A 23,937-nucleotide genomic window follows, 5' to 3' on the forward strand; every position below is an offset into this window, starting at 1 on the left:
CTTTAATCAAAACTTTAATCAATAGGCTTAAAGCTTTAATTAAAACTTTGAGCCGCCTAAAAGACTAAGCGACTAATAGACTAACTAAGGGCAAAACTATAGAGCTAAGCTAGCCAGGGTCGATCTTGCAGACAATAGGTTACTCCTCGATCTATCTAACCCTTTAAGCGAGGCGAACCTCTACTACTGCACTTATAATAGCCTTTACCTATAGAAACTAGAAGAACTGAGTTTTTTAAAAAGATAAGATAAGATTGACACTTAAAGGCTACTAAACCTAGCTAATTAGGGCTAGCGAAACCACGAACAATAAGAATAATAACCCTCGGAAACGGACAAACCCTCGGAAGCGGACATTGCTAGGTCTTTTAAGAGTAGACGCAAAGAACTCGATACGATATTACTTAGAACGGAGGCAGTGCTGCAATACCTCGTACGTCCACCTATTATAGTAGGGAAGACGCGCTCGTATTGTAATTAGTCGAAGGCCTTTAATTCTTGTAGATATATATCACTTCATAGTTCATTATATGTAGAGGTAGCGCAGTTAGAGTTGTATATTGTGTTGTTGGAGGTAAGGTTTAATATAGTTACATAATTAGGTGGTTAAGTGTTTAATTTAGCGCGGGCTAAGCAGCTTATTAGACTAGCTAAGTTAGCGGCAATAGAGGTCGTAGGACATAGATAGGCTACGAGGGCGCGGCCTTTGGAAGGGAAGCGTATATTAGAGCCAAAGAGGCTACACGTGATTAGCATGTAATTAGGCCGAGTGAAGCTAGGGTCTTAGTGCCTTAGGCAGGGCTTGGCGCTTGGCGTTAGGCCAACTCTCCTGCCTTCCTCCCTCTCCTCCTAGATCCTTATCGAATACTACCTATACCTACCACCACCCTATCTACCTGCTAACATACCTATCTTACACCTTTATACTTCAATAATAGCAGATGTATGTTTAACTATATACTAGCTTCAATTCTTAGCGTATAGCTCTATATTAGAAGGAGAGAGATAGTTATTAATTATAGCTAGAAGGCTATAAAGACACGCGGAAGCCGTAGACTATAGGAGACCTGTATCTTCGTAATTTAAGGGCTTACTATAACGAGGCTATAGAAGGCCTATCTTAGCACTTCTATTGTATCTATAACGATAAGACAGTCGACCTAATAGTGCGCGATAAATATATGCGCGGCTTCCTACGCAAGGTTAAAGACACACTATATAGCCTTACTAACTACTTACTTACTAACTTCCTCGAGACTAGAGCTCCTAAAGTTACGTTTATAGGTAAGCGGCTACGGCCGTAGACCTTATAGCCTCTACTATAACTAACGACTCTAACTCGGTCGACAACCTTCTAATCTACCTTCTAATCTACTAATATAGCGCTAGCTATAGCGCGTACGCCGCGATAGCAACTACGACGTATTAATTAGGCTCCGCTATCTTTATCTACGCGCCCTTACTTTCCTTAGCTTCCGCTATTGCCCTTACGTCTATTACTATTACTATTACCTTAAAGGCCTTAAAGGCCTTAAAGGCCTTAATAGCCTTAAAGGCGCGTTACTAGCCTAAATACTTAGTCGGCGTAGCCTATCGACCTTAACTCGATTAAAGAGGTAGACTTAACCGAGCCTATAGCTATAAGGCTATTTATAGACCTTATAACGCCTTAGCGACCTTCTAGGGTTATAGACCTTAGCTTAGAGTCTATAGTAGCCTCTTAGTTTAACTAGATAGATAACGACGACGCTATATATAAGATATAGTATAAGAGAAGGACTTCTAATTAATATAGAGATAGTAGCAAGAGATAGCGATAGCAATATAGGCCGATAGCTAGCAATTAATATTAGTGCTAACCCCTATTAATCTATCGACCTAATTAGGTAGGCCGCTAAGCTAAGAACGCTCTCCTTCTTAACCTATATCGTTACTATAGCGCATGCCTTGCTTAACCGAAACTGGTTATCTTCCAATATTAGGGCGGTGCCTGCAAAGTTTGGTAGCGCCTACCCAGAAGAATGGTACACTAAATTTCTGGGACATACAAGCATAGCTTATTATTTTGCGTTGTTCAAGGGAGGAGGAGGAGGTCAGAGTTCTGAGAGAGCGTACACTTCCCGACGATCCCCACGGTCCCGCGGTGTTGGGTGCTGGGTGCTGGGTGCTGGGTGCTGGGTGCTGGTGCTGGTGCTGGTGCGGGTGCTGGTGCGGGTGCTGATGCCGATGCAGTTGTCATTGCCGATCTGAAGGCATGATGGCATGTCTAGCAACTCACTCTGACTTGGACACAACATGATGAACCAGTCTGGTGATGGTCCCCTTGTGCAATGCCACACGAAAACACGCAATGCCTCCACCTCCACACAACGCAATAGAACTAATGCCTGGCTAAAGAGCTGCACACCAACTTCACCAAGTACAATCACGTCTTGCCGCGTTACCTGCGCAAGCCTCAGCATTACGGAGATACGTGTATTCAGGATTCAAGATTCCACACCCCTACGCTACAGTAGCTTTGTGCTCTCGAGCCTCGAGGCCCGCATGATTATTCTCCCTGCGTCGGCATGTGTGTATTCGAAGGTTGTACTCACCTCGCATTATGAGAGACACATCAACCATACACCTTGACACCCTGCGCCGCCCCGAAAAGGATGGATGATTAGAATAGTAGGGAAATCACAACCACAACAAGCCTTCTGTAACGCGAGATCACCCACTGATTCATGTCAAAACCCAAGCCAATGCCGAACCAGCATCACTTGACTTTGTATTATACATCGTCGCTGCCGTGTCACGCTTGCCAATCTGCGAACGCTTGAAACGGACGCAGTGTCATCTGCCGGCGTAAAAGGATTGTCGCACGAGGCAAGATGTGCAGTGTCGCGCCCGCGCCCTCCATCCCCGACACACCGACCGCATCTTGTGAACAGTTCGACGCAGAGGCAACACCGCCTTCGTGTTTTCTCCGCGACACAGACATCTCCACCAGTCGGAACTGCCACCAAGACGCGTTATCGTACCTTGTACAAGAGAAGCCATGCAGGCACGCTTGGAGTGGCATTAAGCATGTTCGGGTTGGTAAGGTTGTTGATGCAGCATTTCGCTTTTCACCGAGCCTTGTTCATGATCAGACACCATGCATTGGAGTAATGACAACACCGAGAAGAGAAACCCCTCCGCTGCACCTGGAGTGCTGAGTATCGGCAATGGCGAATAGCAACCACTGTTCACGAAGCCATGTGACTGCCCTTTAGCCCTTGCTCCTCCTCCTTCGTTGCTCAATGGAATGGTCACTGAGCAATGGCGACCATGTCTACATGTAGACTGTTGCCTGCCATGACCTATGATCAGTGTGAGTTGCGTTGCGTCGCTGCGACATAGGAGAGTCCTGGCGAGCTTGCTAAATTCCCTGCCAACATCAGTGTATTTTTCTTTGCACAAACAAGAGTCACAGACACGCCACTAACGCGATGCACTACATTTGCTGTCCTTCTCGGCAGCATCGAGACATTACATCTCCAGTCCCTCCAAGTCGACCGCGGATCGAAATGGACGGCGCTCTGGACAGCATGTTCGCACAATGTATACTGCCAGAAGATCACCCTCACGGCCGGCGTTTTCATCTCTCGCCCGTTGATTTCGGAATTCTCAAAAGTCCAAAGATCGCAGACAAGATCAAGCTCAAGATGGGAAGAAAAAGCTCAAGGACATTGAGGAAGCAGCTCAGTCAGATCATGGACGGACCGTACAGTCCTGACGCTCACCCTATGACATCAGCCTCAATTGTTGATGCCACTGCTACACCTTTGCCCGAGGAAGGCGACAGAGATGGGGAAAACAGCCAGCGCCAAACCTTCCCATCGCGCGTACCGAAACGTTTCGGCACCGCATCCGCTTCAGATGAAGCCGCGCAGCTCCATCGCGCTCGGCCTGCTATCTACAGTCCTTCGGTCTACAGCAGATCCGCAAGCAGAGTGGACGGCGACAGGCCAAGAGCTGGAAAGTCCACCATGAACCGGCTCATGCGGCCAAATTCCGACTTCTTTGGCCTTGCTTATCGAATGATCCTTCCAAGAAAGCCTTCCATCTCCACGGCCGGCGACCGCCACTCACGACACAACTCAAGACACCTCAGTGCATCCACTGACAGCACTATCACTCGCCGCTTGGAAGAGTCCAACAATGTCGATGGCACTTATGACACCCTCTACGACCCGGCCTGCTATTTCGATCATTCGGACATTCGACTTGATCCTGGAAATCCAGACGCTTCGATGACGAAGGCTAAAAGGCAGTCCAAAGTCCAAGAGCATAAACGGCAGATATCTGAGCACAAAGAACGCATTTGAGGCAGCGGGTAACGGGACGAGTTGTGGAGGGAAGGCAAATTGAAATTGTCGCTTTCCTTCTTGGATCATCAGGACGAGCGGTATCTCATCTGATTATTGGCTACTTACGTTGAAAGAGCAGCATGTTTGTTTTGTTGGTATAGGTGTTTGGTATTGGTGTTTGGTATTGGTGTTTGGTATTGGTGTTTGGTATTGGATTGGATTGGCATCGCGGGCGTTGGTGTCTTGAGATCTGGGGGGTTCAGAACTGCATCTGTTTTCTTGAAGTTTATTTTATGATAATGAACCGTTCTCAAGTAGGACTTTAAGCAAAGAGTCCTTCAAGTATGACCATCTTACTCAGCTTCTCAAGGTCGTGGTCCACGCCTGCGCTAATTAGTTCTGCTCCGACCTGAAGTTGCTCCCTAATTTGGTCGTTCGTGGCTTCTTTTAACCAGGCATTCGGCATGATCGTGAAGAGATGAGCTCCGATTCGTACGGCAACGTCGGGGATCTTCACTGGTTGAGTAGATGCTGCCTGGTAGCTCGACAAGAAACTGCTCAACAGCGCCATACCACTGGCTCTACTGCGGAATGCCGCAAGACAGTACATTTCTGCTGCCTGTATACCATTTTAAGTATGTCAAAGTTTCAACCAAATGTGTCCTCCTCGGACGACTTACCATTTGACCAATATCGAACGCTGCAGTGCCCGCTTTAGCCAATTCAAAGTCCACTACACATATATCTAGCTCTTCATGTCCTGCTTTGCATACCAGGATGTTGCCAGTCCAGAAGTCACCGATCGTGAAGACATCATCCGCTTCGAGAACGTCTCGTGCTCCTCGCTCGGCTGCCGCGACAAAGCATTCAGCCTCAAACCCATGTTTTCGTGCTTCAGTAGGAAGTCTAGAGAAATAGACGGCGGAGGAAAGGCTTCTGGCTGTCGAATTGTTGTCGAATTGCGATTTGACCTCGGTGCTTATACTATGGATCTCCGCTAAGTACCGGCCTAGAAGGGAACCGATCTTGCGAACTTCATCGACGTCGGAGTCGGCTTGTATCCATGACTTTAACGAAGGGACGTGACCTGCATCTTCTAAGATGAGAACGAAATTGGTCGCGTCAAAATAATAGATCCGCGGGACTCGGATTCCCGGGAATTCTAATGCGGAGAGCACTCGCAAGGCTTTCTCTTCGAACAGCTGTTGTGCTGTCAGCAGCCTTCTCGGAGTCGTAGCAGATATGAATTCACCATCCTGCTCTGATCAAGCTTATACTGTTTTGCTCTAGCTGCCCATCCCTCAACATGCTTAATGATCATTGTCTGAGGCTCCGCTTGTTGATGAGCCCTGAACACAAAGCCAGAGAATCCTTCAGTGAGTCTCTCCACCATAAAGCACGAAGCATACCCCTTTGCTTCGAGGTACAGCTTGACCTCGTCCTCCCTTGTCAAATCCATGAATGGCCAAAATTACCAGATGGTCAAGTCCGGCCTTCCAAAGAATCGATCACACCAAATCGAGGACTTGCAATGCCGGCATATGCGGCTTCAGATGCATTGAGGAAGATTACGGGACATCAAGCTGCAGTCTATGCCGGTCTTTGCCTCGAATTGTAGGTATGGTTTTGATGCACTGGCGCTGCACTTCTGGAAATGAACCTTGGACTGCGGCTCCACAGCGGCCTCGTCAACACCGCAATATTCAAGCGCTCGCTGAAGCTCAATGCGAGACAACATTCACAGAGTACGATCTGACTCTGGCATGTCTGTCGAATGTTGATGAGATCAAGAAGATGAGACGCAAGGCAAGACCGGGACATGATGTATGTGCACGGACCGGCGCTCAACGCTAAACCACATTAGCTTCTTGCCAAACCTTAGGCAGGCACCCTTTCGATCACCCGTGGTTGCCGTTCTCACGCTGCAGCCTGCAGTGGAAACTCACCTGTGACCTGAGGGCATCTTCACTCACAAGCTGCCGCTTTCCACGATTGTCACAAAGAGCTGGGGACTGAGATCATCACAGACTTCGTGTTCAGCCAGCAGGAATACATCGCCGTGTGCAACTAGCCGGCCTTCAACATGAACCAGGCATCACCGTACAGAATGTGACCCGGGACAACAGCACATCGAGTCGACCATGGACATCTCTAGCGGCACATCCAGTCCCACTTCGACTGCAACATTGCAGCGTGAGAATACGCATCGGTCTCCTCCAACCACACCAGGCTCAAGTCGCTACTCCCCGAGATACCAGTGGACTACCCATCTGTCTGAAGACGCGGTCAGGCTCGTAGCTGATCTCGACAACTTTCTGCCCCTAGGATGTCTTTGCTTTGAAGGCCTACTTACTCCTGACGAGGAAGACAGTAATATCGGCGCGTGGCATGAAATAACGTCTACAGCAATCCTGGGCCAGGAGACCCCCACCTCATCAAATCTGGCCAAGCTGCTTCAGTCTTGTTGGATCCGCATGCAATACTCTCAATGTTCCTACCGGCCACAATGGTCCGTATTCCGGATTTACCTGCTATCCGAAGACGTTGAGATACATGAGATCGATAGGAACAACCGACATCTTCTTGCAGCCCTGGGAAACATTCTATTGGAGATCAACACTGAAACTCGAGCATGGAATGGTCACTACATACCGGAAGAAGCTTGTGCATTTGACTGTTGGGCAACTCAGGAAAAGGGTAATCCTAGCCTTTTCTACCTTTTCAATCAAATACCATCTCCTGCGCCTTCGCCTGAAAATGTCCAAAAGGGATTCGCACGTCAAGCTCTTGAAGATGTCCTCGGACGACGGTATAGCATCCAAGGTCTTACAACGTCATTATATCCGTATCAGCGGCGATCCGCAGGAGCAATGCTGCATCGAGAGTCCACGCAGCAGCGTAATCTTGACCCGCGTCTGGAAGAACGCGTCGCGCCAGATGGGTCCACCTTTTACTACGGTCCAAGAGGCCTTCAATTCTTTCGGGAGCCTAAGTTCTGGGAGACACCGCGCGGCGGTGTCCTCGCTGAGAGTATGGGTTTGGGTAAGACTGTCATTTGCTTGACACTGATTCTCGCCACCAAGAATCACCTTCCCAGCTTTCCAAAGCAGTATTCGACGGTGCCAGTCCGATCCAAGACTGGTAGCTTATCTCAAATGGCGATTTCTGCGATCAATCGAAGTTCGTATTCCTGGAAGGTCGAAGCTGCGCGGATGCGCGCTTACGGTCAGAGGCTTCCTGAAAGATGTGAACAGATGCTGGAGGAATATCTCCCTAGATACCAGATTCCTGGAGTACGGCATCGTTGGAATCGATATACGGTCCTCCCTGCGCCGCAGGACATCACCATGGCACCGACGACCATAATTGTTGTGCCGGGAAATTTGATTAAGCAGTGGCGGCGAGAAATCGACAAGCATGTGGAGATCGGTGCCTTGAAGGTGCTTGTCGTAGATGATCGGAAAGTGCTTCTTCCACCACCAGAAGAGCTGAGGACTTACGACGTGGTACTTTTCACTCGTAATAGATTTGATTTGGAAGATCAAGACGGACAAGATAGTACGGGACGACGGATGTCTACAGTACCACTCGTCTGTACGTGTCCGTATAGAGGGGCAACAAGAGATCGCATGTGCACCTGCTTGAAAGAAGCAGATTTGTACAGAAGTCCTCTTAAGAAGCTTCATTTCAAACGTTTGATCGTGGACGAAGGACATTTCTTCTCGAACAAGAACACCAGTTCTACGATTCGAGTCGCTAAGAACCTGATCAAGGCTGACAATCGATGGGTCGTCAGTGGTACTCCGGCAAAGGATCTACTTGGTGTGGACATAGGACTAGAGAGAGCTGACAGCAGAGAAGAGCTACTGGAACGCCGGAAGACCTTCGACAGCAGACACGATGTCGAGGGTGCTATCGACACCGTCAATGCATTAGCTAGCAACTTTCTACAGAGCACACCATGGCGAGCGAATGACGCGAAGCAATACATTTACCGGCATACAGAGTTCTGCAACAAAACATACTCTGGCTTCAGTGTATCTTTTCGACGGGTGTTGGACAACATAGTTATCAAGACTCGCCCGGAAGATGTGGACATCGAAATCCCCCCGTTCACGCATCAGGTGAAATTGCTAGAGCCTTCCTTTTATGACAAGCTCACTGCGAACCTTTTTACGCTGGTCCTTACCGCAAATGCTGTCACGTCCGAGCGAACCGACGCAGATTACCTCTTCCACAAGAAGAGTGCGAAAGACCGCTACCGACTAGTGTCCAACCTAAGACAATCTGCATTCTTCTGGTCTGGATTCTCTGAAGCGGATCTAGATGCGAGCATCAAGAACAGTACGGGTTATCTTGCCAAAGAAGATACTGGCTGTGGACCGGAAGATCGACAGCTCTTGCTCGCCGCATTAGATTCAACAAAAGCCGTGCTTGCATCCAAGGGTTGGCAGGCAATGAGTCGGTCGCACGAGTTAGGTATTTTCATCGATGACTGGCCTGAAGACAACGCCGAACACTGGGCTTTCGACGAAAGCACGGACCCTCTATTGACCGGTATATCACAGCTTCTGGAAGCTCAGAAGTATGTCAACCTACGATTGCATTTAGACGATCCGGGCGAGGAAATGTCTGGGGTGGGCATCCGATCGCTTGCTCCAATAAGAGATTCCGATACCAAGGCTAAGGAAGGCGATGAAGATTCTCCAAAGGCAAAGGGCAAGACCGTGAACGCAATTTTGACAAAGTCTGGCATTATCGCCTCGAGCCTCCGCGGCGAGCCGCGCAAGCGAAGATCATCAATCACTAGCCCTGGAAAACCAACCACTTCTCGCCATTCTCCGACCGCTAAACGTCGCAAAGTGTCAAGGTCGAAAGAAACAGCGACACCATCGAAAGAGGTTGGACATGGAGCCGTGATGACAGACGATGCGGCAAGGCTTTCTGACGATTCGCCGTACAGCTGGACGAGGATCGTGGGAACGACATCTTCGAAGCTGTCCTATCTATTGTCGCAGATACTAGAGCACTACTCCAAGGAGAAAATATTGGTTTTCTACACGGGAGACAACGCGGCCTGGTACATCGCGCAGTGCCTTGAATTGTTCAATATCAAGCATGAGATCTATGCGAGATCACTGTCTGGCGAAAAGAAAGCCCAGTATGTGGAGAATTTTCAAGAGAAGGAAGAGTTGAGAGTGATGCTTATGGATGTTGGTCAAGCCGCCTTCGGACTGAACATCTGTGCCGCATCTCGAATTTACTTTGTCAATCCGATCTGCCGACCTCACCTTGAGTCGCAGGCGATCAAGCGAGCTCACAGGATTGGGCAGCTCCGCAAGGTCACAGTTGAGACGCTTGTACTACGGGGCAGTATCGAGGAGAAGATGCTGGATCGTAGCTGGGAGATGTCAGAAGCGGAGCACAAGGAGGCAAAGGCTTTGGAGGACGATTTGGGCATGAAAGCAATCATCCAAAGTGCTCGACCTCTGCCTTTGGATGATGCTGAAGCAAGCCCCGGATTCGCGAGAATGGCTCCTCTTGATAAACCAGAGCAATTGTGGTGTCGAACGGGATGGCGCGAAGGCACTGTGTCTCCTTCGCGGAAGAGAAAGCGAAGCGCCGCCCTGAATGCTGTTGCCGGTGCGAAGGAAAGCGAGCGAACCATGCACGAAGAATCTGGCGAAAATCACTCCCACCCGCAAGTGCAGATTCAGCGGTACAGTGGCTCGATATCAAAAACCTCGGAAAGAATTGCAGAGCATTTGCAAGTCACTGGCATTGAGTTTGCCGGAGATGCAACGAAGTCTTGAACTGTACACCACCCTGTACGGAGGAATAGAAGCAAACTATCCTCAGTTCGATCCTCTGCGACGAAGCCGCATCGTCCTTGTTAGCAACCAGGTCTCGAGCATAACCGCAGGCGCAAGATCACGAGGCCAGAGGTGACGGACGGTCTTCCCAGAGAACGATGATGAAGTTCAGTGAGTATTTCGGCTGAAGCGCTGCCGATGACTCGAAGATTGTGGATTCATCCATGTTCTCTCAGGATCACAGGGAGACCTGCTCTGCGAGATCAAGGCAGCTCCATACTCATTTACCGCTCTCGCGCCCGTTTCCGACGTCTTCAGCTGGTGCAGACTTCAGCTCCGTAGTCGCCTATAAATCGTCAGTATACACTATGACTGGAATTCTACCATCCCTGAACAGCAGCGACTCACCTTCTTAGCCTTCTGCCTCTCCCTCTTCGCCCGCTTCTTCTCCTTTTTCAGCACTTCCTGTTCCCCCCTTTCGCCCTCCATTTCCTCCAAATAGCGCATGATGCGTTTGGAGTAGTACTTCGGCTGATTCTTGAGTCGATAAGACGCATCGAAGAAAACTCTCAGCACCGATTCCTTTTCAAATTCGATGCCGACTGAGTCCTCGCCATTCTCCTGGCCACCTTCGCGGGTGATGGTGCCGATGATGTCGTAGGTGACGCCATTCGCATCGATTGTTTTGCTGGCTTTTACGCTCTCGAAGTCTTCCCGTCCATCGCAAGCACAGATCAGGAGTATCTGCGATGTTCCCGAGTCGGCAATGACGGCGTGCTCGATCTCATGGTTTTCATCTTCCCACATCGAGAGGTTGGATAAGAGATTCTGAATACAGCGCTCATTGATTTTAGGCATTGTGGAGTGATGGTCATTCGATCTAGTCTTTCTTAAGTGCGAAATTTTATGGCCTCTAGTGAAAAGTTAGTGTGAGGAGCGCGTCAAGTGCAGGCGCGGAACAAGTTGCTTCTGAAAGTGGAGTGTTTCGGTGAGGATGCGCACAAGTTTGTCGGATGGTGTTGTGATGCTTTGTCAAGGCAATCGCGATGAACTAACGTGCAATGCACCGCACAACAGCCGATCTGAAACTATGTCAAAGGATGGAAAATTGAAGGCACAGGCAGAATGTTCTTGGATATCATTGGAACGAACTACCGTGCATGCCGTGAATGCCTTGTGAGCCTTTTCGCTCTTTTCAAGGACCTTCGTAACGCCGTGACCACCTTTTCCCTGGATGCTAAACGCTTACGATGACTGAACAAGGTCCTTCTTGAGAGTACCGACAAATTGCTTCTTCTCGGCAGGTGTCTGGTATGCACCGTGACCGAACTTGCTGGAGGTGTCGATCCATTTGAGCTCGACCTTCTCGAGCGCGCGGCGGGAGGTGTGCACGAACATAGACTTGCGCAGGGTCATGACACGCTTCTTTACACCAGGCACAGAACCCTTGAGCATGACGAAGTCGTTCTTAACCTCACCGTAGCGGACGAAGCCACCCATACTGCAGAAAAAGGTCAGTACAAAGCCATGAACAGAAAGGTTGCGGTTCCAACATACGGTGTGATCTGCTTCTTGCTGTGGTCGAAATCGGTGGTGGCGTTACCATCGTCGCTGCCCTTGCCAATGCGGTAGACCTTGTGGTTGACAGAGGTACGGTGGTGGTAACCCATTTGACCGGCACGGGCAACGGTCCACTGCACGTGGGATGGATGCCATGCACCGATACAAGCGACCTTGCGAAGACCCTTGTGTGTCTTGCGAGGAAGCTTCTTGGTGCCCCATCGGGAAGTGACACCCTGGAAACCGTGACCCTTGGTGACGGCGATGCAGTCAATCATCTCGTCCTGCTCGAAGATGGAGTCGATCTCGACTGGCTTCTCGAAGAGGCCGTGACCGAATTCGACTTTGTCGGCGATGGAGCCACCGTTGACCTGGATTTCCATGAGGTGTGCCTTCTTCTGCTTGAGAGGGGTCTTGGAGATTTGGGTGTGGGCGAGGACACGGACGACGGTACAGTACTTCTTGATGCGCTCGAGGTCGCGGGTGATGTTCTTGCCGCTCTCCTCAGAGTGCTTCTTGGCGTACTTGGTGAAAGCCTTCTTCTTGCTCTTGTACCAGTTCTTGTAGAATCGGCGCTTGACCTCGTCGGAGAGATGCTCAGCCCAGACGGTGGTCAAGGAGCGCAGGCCGCGGGGAGTCTCGATGTATCCAACCAAACCAATGACCATCATCTGTGAGTGTACGGATCAGCGCATGCCATAAAAGCTGGTATTGGCGCCAAACTCGTACCGGAGGAGTTTCGATGACCGTGACGGCCTCGACGATCTCCTTCTTGTGCAGCTTGGCACCTGGACGGTCCAAGTCGCGCACGATGGTCGACATGCCGGCCTTGTAGCCCATGGCGGCAGTGAGGTGGACGGGCTTCTTGGGGTCGTCCTTGGGAAAGCTGCGATGGTGAACATGCGTCAGTCAATCTTCTCTCTTGCTTCCATCCCGTCACCCTCCCATTCCGCCCTCAGCATGCCTTTCCAATGCTGCACTGGATACGCACCTCTTGACCTTTCCGCGGTGTCTCGATGCGCGCTTGCGTGGCAAGAATGCCAGCGAGCCATGGCGAGGCGCCTCGAACTTTCGGTGCGACATGTCGTTGGGTTGCGGGCAGGTGGATGTCGCTGCTGGACCTGAAGTTCAGAATCAAACGTTCGCTTTCAGATTTGGGCCATCCAGTGCGATTTGCCAAGCCAAGGCGCGCTAGAGCTGAAGCGGGCAAGGCGTGTCTGCCTTGAATCTCAGGCTCGCAAAGTTTCCCACCGTGCCACCGCCGTTGCCTCTGCCTTCGCCTTCGCCTTCGCAGCGGCCTGTTGGTGAGGGGTTTCACTTTGCCTGGGCGTGTGTATGGTGATGTGATGTCGCTTCTCTTCTGCAATTGAAGACTTCAGCATCACGATGCTTGCTGTTCTCGTGACTCTCATCACAGCGGCAGCAGCCATCAGCAACCATGCCACTGCTGGCATCGAGGCACTGGTCAAGCGACGCCTTCCTCGCCATGTCGATGGCTTCTCTTTTTCCATCGACCCTTCCTACCCGAGCGCATCGTCCTCGACACCTCCCAACGACCGATATACAGTAGCAAATGGAGACAATGGCACCATCTGCATTTCAGGCAATTCGCCAATCGCCCTTGCAAGTGCACTTCGCTGGTACTTGGTCAACGCCATGCACGTGGATCTCTACTGGTTCGTCGGGAGCAACTTTGACCTCGCACCAGAAGCATTGCCACCACTCAAGTCCACCTATCATGGCTCCTCGATCGTGCCCTACCGCTATCACTTCAACACAGTGACATTCAGCTACACTGCCGCTTTCTGGAGCTGGGAGGAATGGGAACAGCAGCTCGATTGGATGGCTCTCCGCGGCATCAATCTTCCTTTGGCCTGGGTCGGGTTCGAAAAGCTGCTTCAAGACGTATTCCTCGGCGCCGGCTTTACCAATGCTGAAATCGGCACGTTCCTCAGTGGCCCAGCTTTCCAAGCCTGGAACAGATTCGGCAACATCCAAGGTTCTGTAAGTGTATCTCAACTTGAGAGGCATGGCTCGGCCTCGGTTGGAGACCACGCGATCAATTTCAAGAACTCGATCTCAGCTTTGCTTGTGGAGAATCGTGCTATGCTTCGTTGACATTCACTAATTCTCCCGTCCGCTTGCATTTAGTGGGGAGGAGACTTGCCACAGAGCTGGATCGACCATCAATTTGAACTTAACAAGAAGATTGTCGCTCGCATGGTAGAGCTCGGAATGACACCAGTGTTGCCATGCTTTACGGGCTTCGTGCCCACACAAATCAGCAGGCTGTATCCGAACGCTTCATTTGTCAATGGATCCAGATGGAACGGCTTCCAGGCAGAGTACACTAATGTTACATTCCTGGAGCCATTTGATCCACTGTTTACCACGCTACAGAAAAGCTTCATCTCCAAACAGATCGAAGCATATGGGAATGTTTCAAGTATATACACATTGGATCAATACAACGAGAATGACCCATTTTCAGGCGAGCTTGCCTATTTGAAAAATGTCACTTCAAACACCATCAAGAGTCTCAAGGCTGCAGATCCGGAAGCGATATGGTTCATTCAAGGATGGCTATTCTATAGCTCGGCTGACTTTTGGACTGATGAGCGAGTCGAAGCATATCTGGGAGGCGTTGCAAACGAGGACATGTTGATTCTGGACTTGTTCTCCGAGTCACAGCCTCAGTGGCAGAGAACAAATTCCTACTTTGGCAAGCCCTGGATATGGTGTCAACTGCACGACTATGGTGGCAACCAAGGTGAGATCGAGTGTCGACGAGGAATGCATAGTGCCCAGTTGTCTGACTCCTCAATAGGACTTCACGGTCAAGTCGAAAACGTGACCATCAACCCAGTGCAGGCGTTAGCAAACAAGACTAGCACAATGGTCGGTATGGGCTCGACCATGGAAGGCCAAGAAGGCAACGAGATCATCTACGATATTCTCCTTGACCAAGCCTGGTCAAAAGAACCAATCGATAGCGACAGCTACTTTCACGATTGGGTCACCTCACGCTACGCTGGATCTAAGCTCCCCAGCGGACTTTACACTGCCTGGGATGTCATGCGTCAGACAGTGTACAACAGCACTGACATCGAGGCCGCTGAGGCCGTCACCAAATCCATATTTGAACTAGAACCAAATACTACTGGACTTCTCAATAGAAGAGGTCATCACTCGACTCTGATACTGTACGACCCGAATGTGCTGGTAAGCGCCTGGAACGACCTCTACAATGCTTCAAATGACGACATCCAGCTCTGGGACGTAAAAGCCTATCAATTCGATCTAGTCGACACAACCAGACAGGTTCTTGCCAATGCATTTTATCCGCTCTACACCGACTTTGTGCACTCTGCCAACAAATCAGTACAAGGCACTTACTCTCCGACCAAGGCCGAGGAGAAGGGAAAAGAAATGATTATGCTCCTCAAAGATCTCGACTCCGTCCTGGAAGCGAGCGGCAATGCTCACTTCAAGCTGTCGTCCTGGATTGAATCCGCTCGGCTCTGGGCTCCTGCTGAAGATTACGCAGACGACAAGAACACCACTGCAAAAATCGCGGACTTCTATGAATACACCGCTCGTAACCAGATAACTTTATGGGGTCCAAATGGCGAGATCAGTGATTATGCATCGAAGCAATGGGCTGGTCTGATCAGGAGCTACTATGTGCCACGATGGCAGCGCTTCGTCGACTTTACACTAAATAGCACTACATCGATGAACGGCGAGAACGGTGCGTTGAAGGCTAGTCTTACGGCTTTTGAGCTTGCGTGGCAGCTTGAGACTTCGACAGCACCGCATGCGAGCACATACTCGCAATCTGATGGCGGCAATCTGAAGGATACCATTGCAAGAGTGGTAACAGCATGGCCCAATGTGTTCAAGCCTTAGATGTGTGAATTAATTTGCAATTGCTGGCTCTGCTTCCTGAATTGGGGCTCTACATCTAGATTGTCTGAACACGTCTTATCGTTTCCCATACGGCACTAATCGTCATCTGGCTCAGGTTTTGGGTCACCAACCAAGCCTGCTGTCATATTGTTCATTCGTCTTGCAAGCAAATCCTCATGACTCGCAAGCCGGTGGACGATTGTTCGAGTATCAGCAGGACTCATCCTACCAGATCTCACCCTTGCCCGTCTTCGACTACCACTTGCGCTGGAATTCGCAGCAGCCCCAGAGCCGGACTGGCGCCTTGGGTTGGCATTGTCAATCTTGGTCATGCGTAGCCTGCCAGGCACGTGAAGTTCAAGTGGCTTGTCGGCATCGGAGTTCGAAGCTGATACGCGACGAGAATGGGTGCGCCTGTGCGTAAAATAGTCCTTCCCGGCATCACCATCAGCGGCAGGCGTGGCAGCCGAAGAAAGAGGCTCTTCAGCGTCCAGTTCCGTGAAGACTTTCCTCATCCATCGACTGCAGAGATGTATGTATTGCCATGCCTTGGGGAACACCGACACGAATTGCAGAAAGCCATGGCTGACTCCGGGAACAAAATGGACTTCTACGTGCTGACGGTCATCGAAGCGGGCATCTTCAGGTTCCAGTCCCAATTCTTGCCTCCGCCTGAACTCGAACAGTTTGGCTTGGCGGACTCGTCCGGCAAAGATTGCAGTATCGTCCACAAGTGGATCGCGCTCACCGCACAGAAGAAACATTCTTGGGAACTTTGTCAGCAGCTCCTCGGGCGCTCTGACCGGCGAGAGGAGGAATTCGGTTGAAAAATCCGGTCGATTGTGCTCGCCAATATATAGCAAAATCATGGATCGCAGCATCTCTGGCGAGATAATGCGGTCGTTGAAGTAAGATATCATGCTGCTCATTGCCAATCGCGTTTTCAGTCGTGGATGGAAGGAGTCGTTTCGTGCTAGCATTTTCCGTTTCGGTAATTCTCCATTTGCATCGTCATCTTTTTCGTTGTCCGAGGCGTATGGCGTATTGGGTGTCAGCTTTCGGTAATCCTCTGTCTTGCGGTCGAGGATGCTTTTGTTCTGCTTTCGCCGCTCTGGAGCCTTAAGTAAAGATAGCTGTTCATCAGATATCCAATTGCCAATGTTCATCTCCAGAGCCGGATATATTCCTACCACTGCATCCGGTGGCGGAAGCATATTCAGCTTGTCGCCATGCCGCCAATTCTGGTATGGAGATTGAGCGTCCAGTATCATCAAAGTCATAGCAATTGCGAGATTCCCTCCAGCACTGTCGCCTGCGACAATCACTCGTGGAATCATCTCTCCCGAGAGACCAATACAACGCCCGCGCGTCGCAAGAAGCTGGTAGTACACATCATGGCACTCATTGAGAGCATATGGATAAGGGTGTTCGGGCGCCTTCTTGTAATCCAGAGCCAGGACAGGTATCCCGAGTTTACCTGCCCAAGCAAGCAGCTTGTCGTCATGGCATCGTGGATCCATAGCCACGAAGCCACCTCCAGGAATATCCAATACGATCTTGTCCTGCCGTCTCAATTCCGAGTCATCCCCATCGAAATACAGCCATGCATCCACCGGGTCATGGTAATCGCTCTCTTTCGGCCTGCGGAGCTGAATCTTGCGCGGCTCATACTTCATGAACTTTGGTCTCATGAGCTTCGTCAAGAAGCTGAGCACGGGACTGTTTGGCTTGTTCCAGCTGACTCTCAAATGCTGAACGTTCAGAGCACCTCTTACTCTCCTCACCATCTCATCTGCCTGCTCGGCACATACGAGGTAGTAGACTGTGAACACAATTTCGCACGTGCTCCTCAACCATGCAGGTCGTAGATGCATTGCTGTCCAGAACCCGGCATCGAGCGCGGTGGTGATCCATGTGGCGCGGAAGAAGCTGCGATCATACAGACTTGCCAAGGGCTCTGGAGACTCAAGACCCACCACTCTTGCAAAGTTGCGCGTGACATAGAGCAACACACAGAAAATGACGACTGCCTGGTGAAGGGAGAAGCGTCGCGAGAGCCATTTCGAGATTTTGTTGATCGGGGGAGGCCCGTTCTTGGGGGCTTTTCGGAGGTAGAAAGACCAGAAGAGGACGACGGCGAAGACTTGGTACTTCCGAAATCGAGTAGAGGGTCGTCCAAGTATGTGGTCTGGGGGTCGCGTGAGCGCGGCATGGCCGACATGCTCTGTGATCATGTGCTTGACTCACCAATCATGGCCTCAGCCTACTTCAGACCGAACACAAGCAGAGCATGAGTACACGATGCTGCCAATCCTTGTCTCTCAGCCTCCGTCTGCTCTCGAATTGTCTCGTCAAAGCCGCCGCCAGATAGCTGTCAGAGTCGATGAATAAAGAAAGCCGCTGTTCTCAGTCCAGGACTGTCCGTGGTCGTGCACATAGGAAACATGGGAAAAGAGACTTGCAAGATGGTTACTAGCGACGGTAAAGGAGGGCCATACCATCGTGACCAGCGAAGTCAAATGGCACGCCTCTGAGTGGTTGTCTTCTCGCATGTGAAAGCCGTGCCCTCTCATCGTCACATGCCAATGATGATGCCATGACATCCAGCCGCAGGTCTGCGGATGCACAAATCGGCAAGTAGCGGATAGCAAAACGGTGACTCCCGAAAACTCAGCAAATAACAGCACCTTCGATTGAAATCTATATAATACTGCGTCTTTTGCCCCCTACTATCTATAACGGCGTATATTCTCGCTAGTATACTATCTATATATTATTAAATTATTTATTTACTTAGAAGTAATTTCTTCGAAGAATTTAATTATTCTAGCGCGTACGTCTTCGCGCGTATATCGTATCTTTTTTCTAAAATAATTGTTTAAAAGACTCTAAGTCGTCGCTATCGTTATATCCCTATATCGTTTACTTTAAGTAATTTTCGAAACTTATTACTTAGAGTCTAGACGTATTAAAACAGTCGGCAACTATATCGAGTTTTCGCTTTAATAACGTAACTAGATTATCTGATTTTTCGAGAAATTCGGTATATTTTCTTACTCCGCGTTTCTCTAGTTTTCTCGGGGTATTACAATACGGCGGTATCGCGTTTAGTTGCTTCGAAGATATAAAGAGAAAGAGTAAATAAAGGAGATCGCGACGAGGGGCTGGCATACGGGAGTCGCCGTTTTGTCCGACACTCATCGAGTCGGCAAAACAATGGGCCGAGGATGCTAGTTCGTGCAACCAACGCGAGCGAGCTGCCACGGCGTATACTGCTGCTATACGCTATGCTGCTCATAAAGGGCAAGTGCCCATCAACAAGGTCACATATGCTTTGAAAACAATCGCATGTGGCAATGGGCCTCAAACATTCCTCCTTTTCCAGAAACACACCATCGAAGTACTTGATTTGGCGTCAAGCTCACAACAGAATCATGCACGTGCTCACACCGGAGGGAACATGAGATGGAATGGAATTGAGGGCAGATTGAGGTCCGATCAGTCCACGCTGACGCTAGCTAGGTCCTCTCTCAAATGCGTTCGCCACACGAAAGCGCCGTCATGTGAAACAAGTACACCAAGAAGGTAATCAGCAACATTCGCTATCATTGATTCCAACGCTCAATCTTCCATCTTGCCGCTCTGCCCAAAGGCTCGAACCCACTCGCTCACCTCAAATCCCAAGCGACGCAATGTAGACGGCTCAACCTCCAAACTATCCCTACTATCAGCCTTGGTCCTCTTCACCACAAACAGATTGCCATCATCCATAATTTCGACGCTCTGCTTGCCAGTGTCTGCTGCAACACCATCGCGCACATAGATCGTGAGGTCTGGACTGATAATACCACGCCAGTGTGTTGCAGTCCACTCCCAATGATCCTTGGGAGAATAGCGAGCATGGGCTTCGATCGGAATGTGGCATGCGAAGAAATTGCTTGCATAGAGCGAATAGTTGACAACAATGCTGACAGGCTTTGCCGAACCTGAATCGGTCAGTTCCTTTCCAGTGCTGGAGACTGACGACTTGCGAGCGTCGACATCCATCTTTTCGTCGCTATCTGAATTGAAGCGCCCGGTGTTTCCAGAACTGTCGTCATCCGAACCAGTAGTCGCGGTCCTGTTCTGCTTGGGACTGTCGTCTGGGTCCTCGTAATCCTCGTCCACTTCGCGATGCTTGGCTTTCGTAAGCACATCGACCATGACCGAATCTGTTGGCGATGAGTTCCTGACGCTCAGCGATTCAACAATATCAGCAGTTTTCAAAAGCCAATCGGCAGCTAGACGGTGATATTGCGCCATGATGTGCTCTTTGTTTCCTTGAGAGGACACAGATGGACCATCTAACTGTCTGACTTTCAGATCATCGCCCTTGCTCAGCGTCTCGGTCAGCCACGATCCTAGTGCCTTCACCGCGTCAGGATTGTCGCCCTCTATAGCAACGAACGGGCCGCGCGGTGCCGACTTTCTCACTGGTCTCGGAGGTGCGACCTGGCTGAGCACCTTGACCTTGTACCAAAAATCCAGGCTCATGATTTGCTCCTTGGCAGTCTTGCCCGTTCCTGCAGTGGCCACAGTTCCAGCTATGCCACCGCTGCTACCAGTCTGCAGTGGAGGCAGAGTAAGAGAACGGTCATGGGGAATGTGACCTTGCGAGAGGCGGTGTTGCTGATAGCCGGGTCCTGGACGTGGTGGCGGCGCCATCGGACCAGGAGGGCTCACGACACCGCGGAGACCCGGCAGGCTTTCGCGTCGTACATGAGCTGCAGTTGCGCCAGGTGGGTATGGATGTGGCGGACCTTGTGCAAATGGAAATGGTGTTCCTGGGCCCACTGGAGGTCCAGGCTGTCCAAGTGGTGGTGCTACTGCATACCGAGGAGGGAGGGACCTGCTCATTGTTGTGGGATGCTCGCCATTGTAGCGCCGGCGCTTGAGATCTGGGCTGAGTGGTCCGAGATCATCACGCTCATCTTGGTGTCCATGAGGGCCGGGAGACATGGTATTGTTCGGAAATTGCCTACCCATGCGCCGTGCTGCTGGAGACTGCAGGTTGAGGTCTCTCAACACGGGTAACGTACGTGACACCGGTGTGTTAATCGACGCTGGAGTGTGTGCTGAAGCTGGGCTGTTGCCTGTCGAGTTAATGCTGGAGTAAGGCGTAGAAGGTGCTAAGATGCTGCGGCCGCCGCACTTCTGACAACGCGGCTTTTCGACTGCAGAGCCGCCTGCTTCCGATGACAGACTATTTCGTCGGCCGCTGCGCTTTGGTTGATAGCGATAAAGTGGGTATTGCTGCTGGTGGCGGAGCTTCTCTTCCTCGGCAAGCGCTTTCCACCTACTCTTCACTTCTGGAGGCTGGTTCTGCCACTGCTCGCCTATAATCTTCGATATTTCTGGATTTGCTAGACCTGGGTTTTGAGCAACAACTTGCGCTTGGTGATTTTGTCGGTATAGAATGAACGCTAGTGCAGGTCAGTCAGATGTCACGCCGTGCATAGTCAACATAAGCACCTACCGTTGCGAGGACGTGGTATTTTGGGCTCGGGCTGGCAGATACAGACGTGTATGTCACCACTTCCGGATCTGATGTGTGCTGGCGAAAAGGCTTCAGCGTGGTCGAGGTCTTTGTCCTCCGACTGCACAATGCCGGCGGTGCGCTTTCTTGTTATCCTGATAGGGGGACTCTCCTCGGGCGTCAATGGAGTCTTAGACTCACCCTGACTCCGAGAAGGACTTGGAGATTGCCTCTGGGAGCGAGACGAGACGGAAGACGATGTACGCCTGCTGGAACTGGCGGTAATATGATGGCTGCCTCGTGTATCCTGAGCTTGAGACTTGTTCAAGACAGCGTTATCACTTTGATTCCCGTCTGGCATGGTTCGCTGCCACAGCTGTCTCGTGAAAATGATACGTCCGCCGGAATCATGAGCTGCCTGCGTTTGTATAGGAGGTAAGCACCGGCGATCTTGCGGGTTTGGTAGCGACGGCAAGCATGAATCCTGTATGGCAGACATCGAGAAGAAGATGGCAGGGTCTCACAGGCCTCTTGTTCCACTGGCATGCCCATCGACAATGAGATTCCAGTGTACCAATAGGATCGCGTGACGAATCAAGACGAGCCATTATTGCAAAGAAGCAGAGAACCTTTGTGCCTATTATCCCAAGCCTACTGTGGCATGCGGCTCTTTGTCCAATGACGAGCACGGTCATCGTCTACATCGCGCACTGCTGCGATTGTTGCGGAGTCGATACTGCACGCTTTTCTTTGTTCTTTGTTGGTGAGCGCGGGACCGAAAGCGGCCAAGCCGTAGCGCGCAGCAGCCAGACGAAACGTCAGCTGCCTTTGAGACATTCCAAGCGGTAAGCATGCAAGGAGGCGCCTCAAAGAAATGTAGGCTGGCACAACAATGCGAAGTTGCGAACAAACGGCCGTACATCCGTGGCCGCCTTAACCTCCGCTGGATCATGGAATTTCCTGATATCTGGGCACTTTGTGTTGTGTCATGGAGACACGATTTCCGGCACCGAGATGGCGGAATGTTACACATTGTTGCAACTCTGTGAGCGTGCTGTGCGACACAACACGACCTCCAATTCTCGTCTTGTTATACACTTTGTAGCTTCGACAGCCCTTCTGCGTCTCGGGGTGGCCGTCCAGTTGGCGGGCGGGTTTCGACTTTGCATGCTGCAATGCCAGACTTTTGGGACACTGATGCTGCTGTGCCTGCGACAATTGGTGCCAAAGCCAGTTGAGGATCCATAATCCCATCTACTATGATTACCGACTTCCGACGGGTTCCAGGATGACGGCTAAGTCTGTTGTGTATGGACAGCTGCACCCGAAACAAAGACCATCTGTAGCTTTCGATAGCCCAAGGTCAAACGCCAGTTCCACTTGATGAGTACTTTCAGGTGCGATCGGGGAACGAGCAAGCACACAAACACTGCTAATAAATCGATGTTAGACACAGCAGCCCACTCAGTAGCACATAAGTACGGTCTCAGGCAACTCAAGACGCTCGAGCGGTGATGACGCTCTGATCCTGCTTGCGCTGCGCGTCGATGCTTGTGCACCCTTGTGACGCATCCAATAAGCAGTGAGGCGTACCGAAATTAGCCAACGACCGGCTCAACTTGCAGGACCAGAAGGTGTTTCTGCTCTTTCAGTAGCATACAGATGCCAAACCACGCCCTTCGGCTTCCATGACCTCATGCACGTCGCCGATGCATATTTTCGGGAAGTGGCATGAACGTGAGTGGGACTACCCCCGACCACGCGATACATCCATCGGACCTCGTTTGTGGTTGTCCTCTGAGAATCCTCGTAGGACCACGGGTATTTGCAGCTGTCAAACATGCTTGACGGTAATCACGCCGGGCAGTGTCGATCTTACAAAGGTGAATGGCCGATTGGGGCCACTCGTGAGGCGCAGTAGAGGCGTCGAAACATGCGGTTTGGTCCGTGCAGCAAGCTCTACGTTTGGGTATGTGTTGGGCGTCGGCTGGCTGGCCCAGGCTGCGACTACGACTTGTGCGAAGTTGATATTATCGAAATGCTGAAGATAAGTGCGCATGTAGGAGCTTGGGGGCAGCGGCTCTTTCGAACACCGAGTCCAATAACCGCGCAACGGTGAATGGACTTGAAAGAAAGTGCCATGCAGCCCTTCACGCTTCACAAAGCTCCAGCGCAGCCAGCATCTCACTGTCTCGCGATATTGTGTAGCCCTCCCTAAAGAGCGCATGCAGGATTCATCGTTGCCTGCCTCCTTCCACGACAAAATATCTTCCGGTCTTCTTGGAAGCATTTCCTAGGACATCCCAACGGTCTTGTTCTTGGTCTTGTCCTTGTTGTCTCTCGTGCTTTCGTCTGACGCGCTTATGGTGTTGTCCTCTGAGCTCCTCATTTGCGAGCGCGCTCTTCAGCGCGTTCATTCCAAGCTCTGCTTCCTTCTCACCCTGCGATGTTTCGTCCCTGAGGCTTGAGAGTGGTTTCACGTCTTCAGTATTGACCCTTTGAATATCTCTCACAAAGTGGAGCTGCGAGGACAGGGTGGCAAGCATTTTGCCCTCCTCCTCCAGATCCTTGGGTGGTGGCAGCGCTGACAACCTGAGCAGATGGTGTAACTGCTGGGAGCTAACCTTCGGCATGCCATCTTGAAGAGCTGGTAAAAGCGAGGCCACTGACCACGTTGGCTGTGAAAGGAGCTCGCCAAGCTCAACAACACGTCTCGGACCAGATTGATCTCGCCGTACTGGAACTGGACTTGTACTGTACGACCTGAGCTGTGCCGGAGGCGGCAAGCTCATTCGCGCGCCAACCG

The 23,937-nt window shown here is 50.9% G+C and overlaps 11 protein-coding genes across 11 annotated transcripts; 3 read left to right on the forward strand and 8 right to left on the reverse strand.

Annotated features, from left to right (window-relative positions):
- Positions 1-2,074: 2,074 nt before the first annotated feature.
- MYCFIDRAFT_169873 (uncharacterized protein) lies at positions 2,075-2,622 on the reverse strand (the record flags this gene model as incomplete). Its single annotated transcript, XM_007923153.1, has 5 exons — positions 2,075-2,246; positions 2,279-2,322; positions 2,361-2,454; positions 2,512-2,557; positions 2,595-2,622. The coding sequence occupies 5 exons, from the start codon at positions 2,620-2,622 to the stop codon at positions 2,075-2,077; spliced, it is 384 nt and encodes a 127-aa protein (XP_007921344.1).
- Positions 2,623-2,658: 36 nt separating this feature from the next.
- Positions 2,659-4,352, forward strand: MYCFIDRAFT_169874 (uncharacterized protein; the record flags this gene model as incomplete). The annotated part of the gene is made up of 10 exons (XM_007923154.1): positions 2,659-2,670; positions 2,696-2,832; positions 2,882-2,961; positions 2,993-3,057; positions 3,100-3,122; positions 3,151-3,193; positions 3,221-3,242; positions 3,302-3,353; positions 3,385-3,424; positions 3,450-4,352. The coding sequence occupies 10 exons, from the start codon at positions 2,659-2,661 to the stop codon at positions 4,350-4,352; spliced, it is 1,377 nt and encodes a 458-aa protein (XP_007921345.1).
- A 68-nt stretch (positions 4,353-4,420) lies between these two features.
- On the reverse strand, positions 4,421-6,389 carry MYCFIDRAFT_169875 (uncharacterized protein; the record flags this gene model as incomplete). The annotated part of the gene is made up of 14 exons (XM_007923155.1): positions 4,421-4,436; positions 4,461-4,654; positions 4,684-4,817; positions 4,852-4,915; positions 4,943-5,184; positions 5,214-5,274; positions 5,306-5,536; positions 5,587-5,779; positions 5,810-5,881; positions 5,912-6,054; positions 6,092-6,177; positions 6,237-6,256; positions 6,288-6,302; positions 6,334-6,389. 14 exons carry the CDS (start codon positions 6,387-6,389, stop codon positions 4,421-4,423), a joined length of 1,527 nt encoding a protein of 508 aa, XP_007921346.1.
- An 86-nt stretch (positions 6,390-6,475) lies between these two features.
- On the forward strand, positions 6,476-10,147 carry MYCFIDRAFT_27902 (uncharacterized protein; the record flags this gene model as incomplete). The annotated part of the gene is made up of 1 exon (XM_007921650.1): positions 6,476-10,147. One exon carries the CDS (start codon positions 6,476-6,478, stop codon positions 10,145-10,147), a length of 3,672 nt encoding a protein of 1,223 aa, XP_007919841.1.
- Positions 10,148-10,315: 168 nt separating this feature from the next.
- On the reverse strand, positions 10,316-11,005 carry MYCFIDRAFT_169877 (uncharacterized protein; the record flags this gene model as incomplete). The annotated part of the gene is made up of 2 exons (XM_007923156.1): positions 10,316-10,475; positions 10,515-11,005. The coding sequence occupies 2 exons, from the start codon at positions 11,003-11,005 to the stop codon at positions 10,316-10,318; spliced, it is 651 nt and encodes a 216-aa protein (XP_007921347.1).
- Positions 11,006-11,262: 257 nt separating this feature from the next.
- On the reverse strand, positions 11,263-12,828 carry MYCFIDRAFT_209740 (uncharacterized protein). Its single transcript, XM_007923157.1, has 4 exons — positions 12,699-12,828; positions 12,437-12,593; positions 11,705-12,378; positions 11,263-11,648 (listed from the first exon to the last, which is right to left on the reverse strand). Exons 1-4 carry the CDS (start codon positions 12,788-12,790, stop codon positions 11,393-11,395), a joined length of 1,179 nt encoding a protein of 392 aa, XP_007921348.1. The 5' UTR covers positions 12,791-12,828; the 3' UTR covers positions 11,263-11,392.
- Positions 12,829-13,045: 217 nt separating this feature from the next.
- MYCFIDRAFT_55221 (glycoside hydrolase family 89 protein) lies at positions 13,046-15,616 on the forward strand (the record flags this gene model as incomplete). The annotated part of the gene is made up of 3 exons (XM_007921942.1): positions 13,046-13,711; positions 13,859-14,477; positions 14,535-15,616. The coding sequence occupies exons 1-3, from the start codon at positions 13,094-13,096 to the stop codon at positions 15,614-15,616; spliced, it is 2,319 nt and encodes a 772-aa protein (XP_007920133.1). The 5' UTR covers positions 13,046-13,093.
- On the reverse strand, positions 15,594-18,126 carry MYCFIDRAFT_48416 (uncharacterized protein). Its single transcript, XM_007921846.1, has 2 exons — positions 17,864-18,126; positions 15,594-17,804 (listed from the first exon to the last, which is right to left on the reverse strand). The coding sequence occupies exons 1-2, from the start codon at positions 17,868-17,870 to the stop codon at positions 15,712-15,714; spliced, it is 2,100 nt and encodes a 699-aa protein (XP_007920037.1). The 5' UTR covers positions 17,871-18,126; the 3' UTR covers positions 15,594-15,711.
- Positions 18,127-19,237: 1,111 nt separating this feature from the next.
- Positions 19,238-21,968, reverse strand: MYCFIDRAFT_86029 (uncharacterized protein; the record flags this gene model as incomplete). Its single annotated transcript, XM_007922455.1, has 4 exons — positions 19,238-21,078; positions 21,132-21,277; positions 21,333-21,443; positions 21,787-21,968. 4 exons carry the CDS (start codon positions 21,966-21,968, stop codon positions 19,238-19,240), a joined length of 2,280 nt encoding a protein of 759 aa, XP_007920646.1.
- Positions 21,969-22,877: 909 nt separating this feature from the next.
- MYCFIDRAFT_181185 (uncharacterized protein) lies at positions 22,878-23,582 on the reverse strand. The gene has a single exon (XM_007923158.1). The coding sequence runs from the start codon at positions 23,188-23,190 to the stop codon at positions 22,966-22,968; it is 225 nt and encodes a 74-aa protein (XP_007921349.1). The 5' UTR covers positions 23,191-23,582; the 3' UTR covers positions 22,878-22,965.
- MYCFIDRAFT_148855 (uncharacterized protein) lies at positions 22,878-23,923 on the reverse strand (the record flags this gene model as incomplete). Its single annotated transcript, XM_007923159.1, has 1 exon — positions 22,878-23,923. The coding sequence occupies one exon, from the start codon at positions 23,921-23,923 to the stop codon at positions 23,366-23,368; it is 558 nt and encodes a 185-aa protein (XP_007921350.1). The 3' UTR covers positions 22,878-23,365.
- Positions 23,924-23,937: the final 14 nt, after the last annotated feature.

This window comes from Pseudocercospora fijiensis (assembly GCF_000340215.1).
Source record: "Pseudocercospora fijiensis CIRAD86 unplaced genomic scaffold MYCFIscaffold_1, whole genome shotgun sequence".
Lineage (NCBI taxonomy): Eukaryota > Fungi > Ascomycota > Dothideomycetes > Mycosphaerellales > Mycosphaerellaceae > Pseudocercospora > Pseudocercospora fijiensis.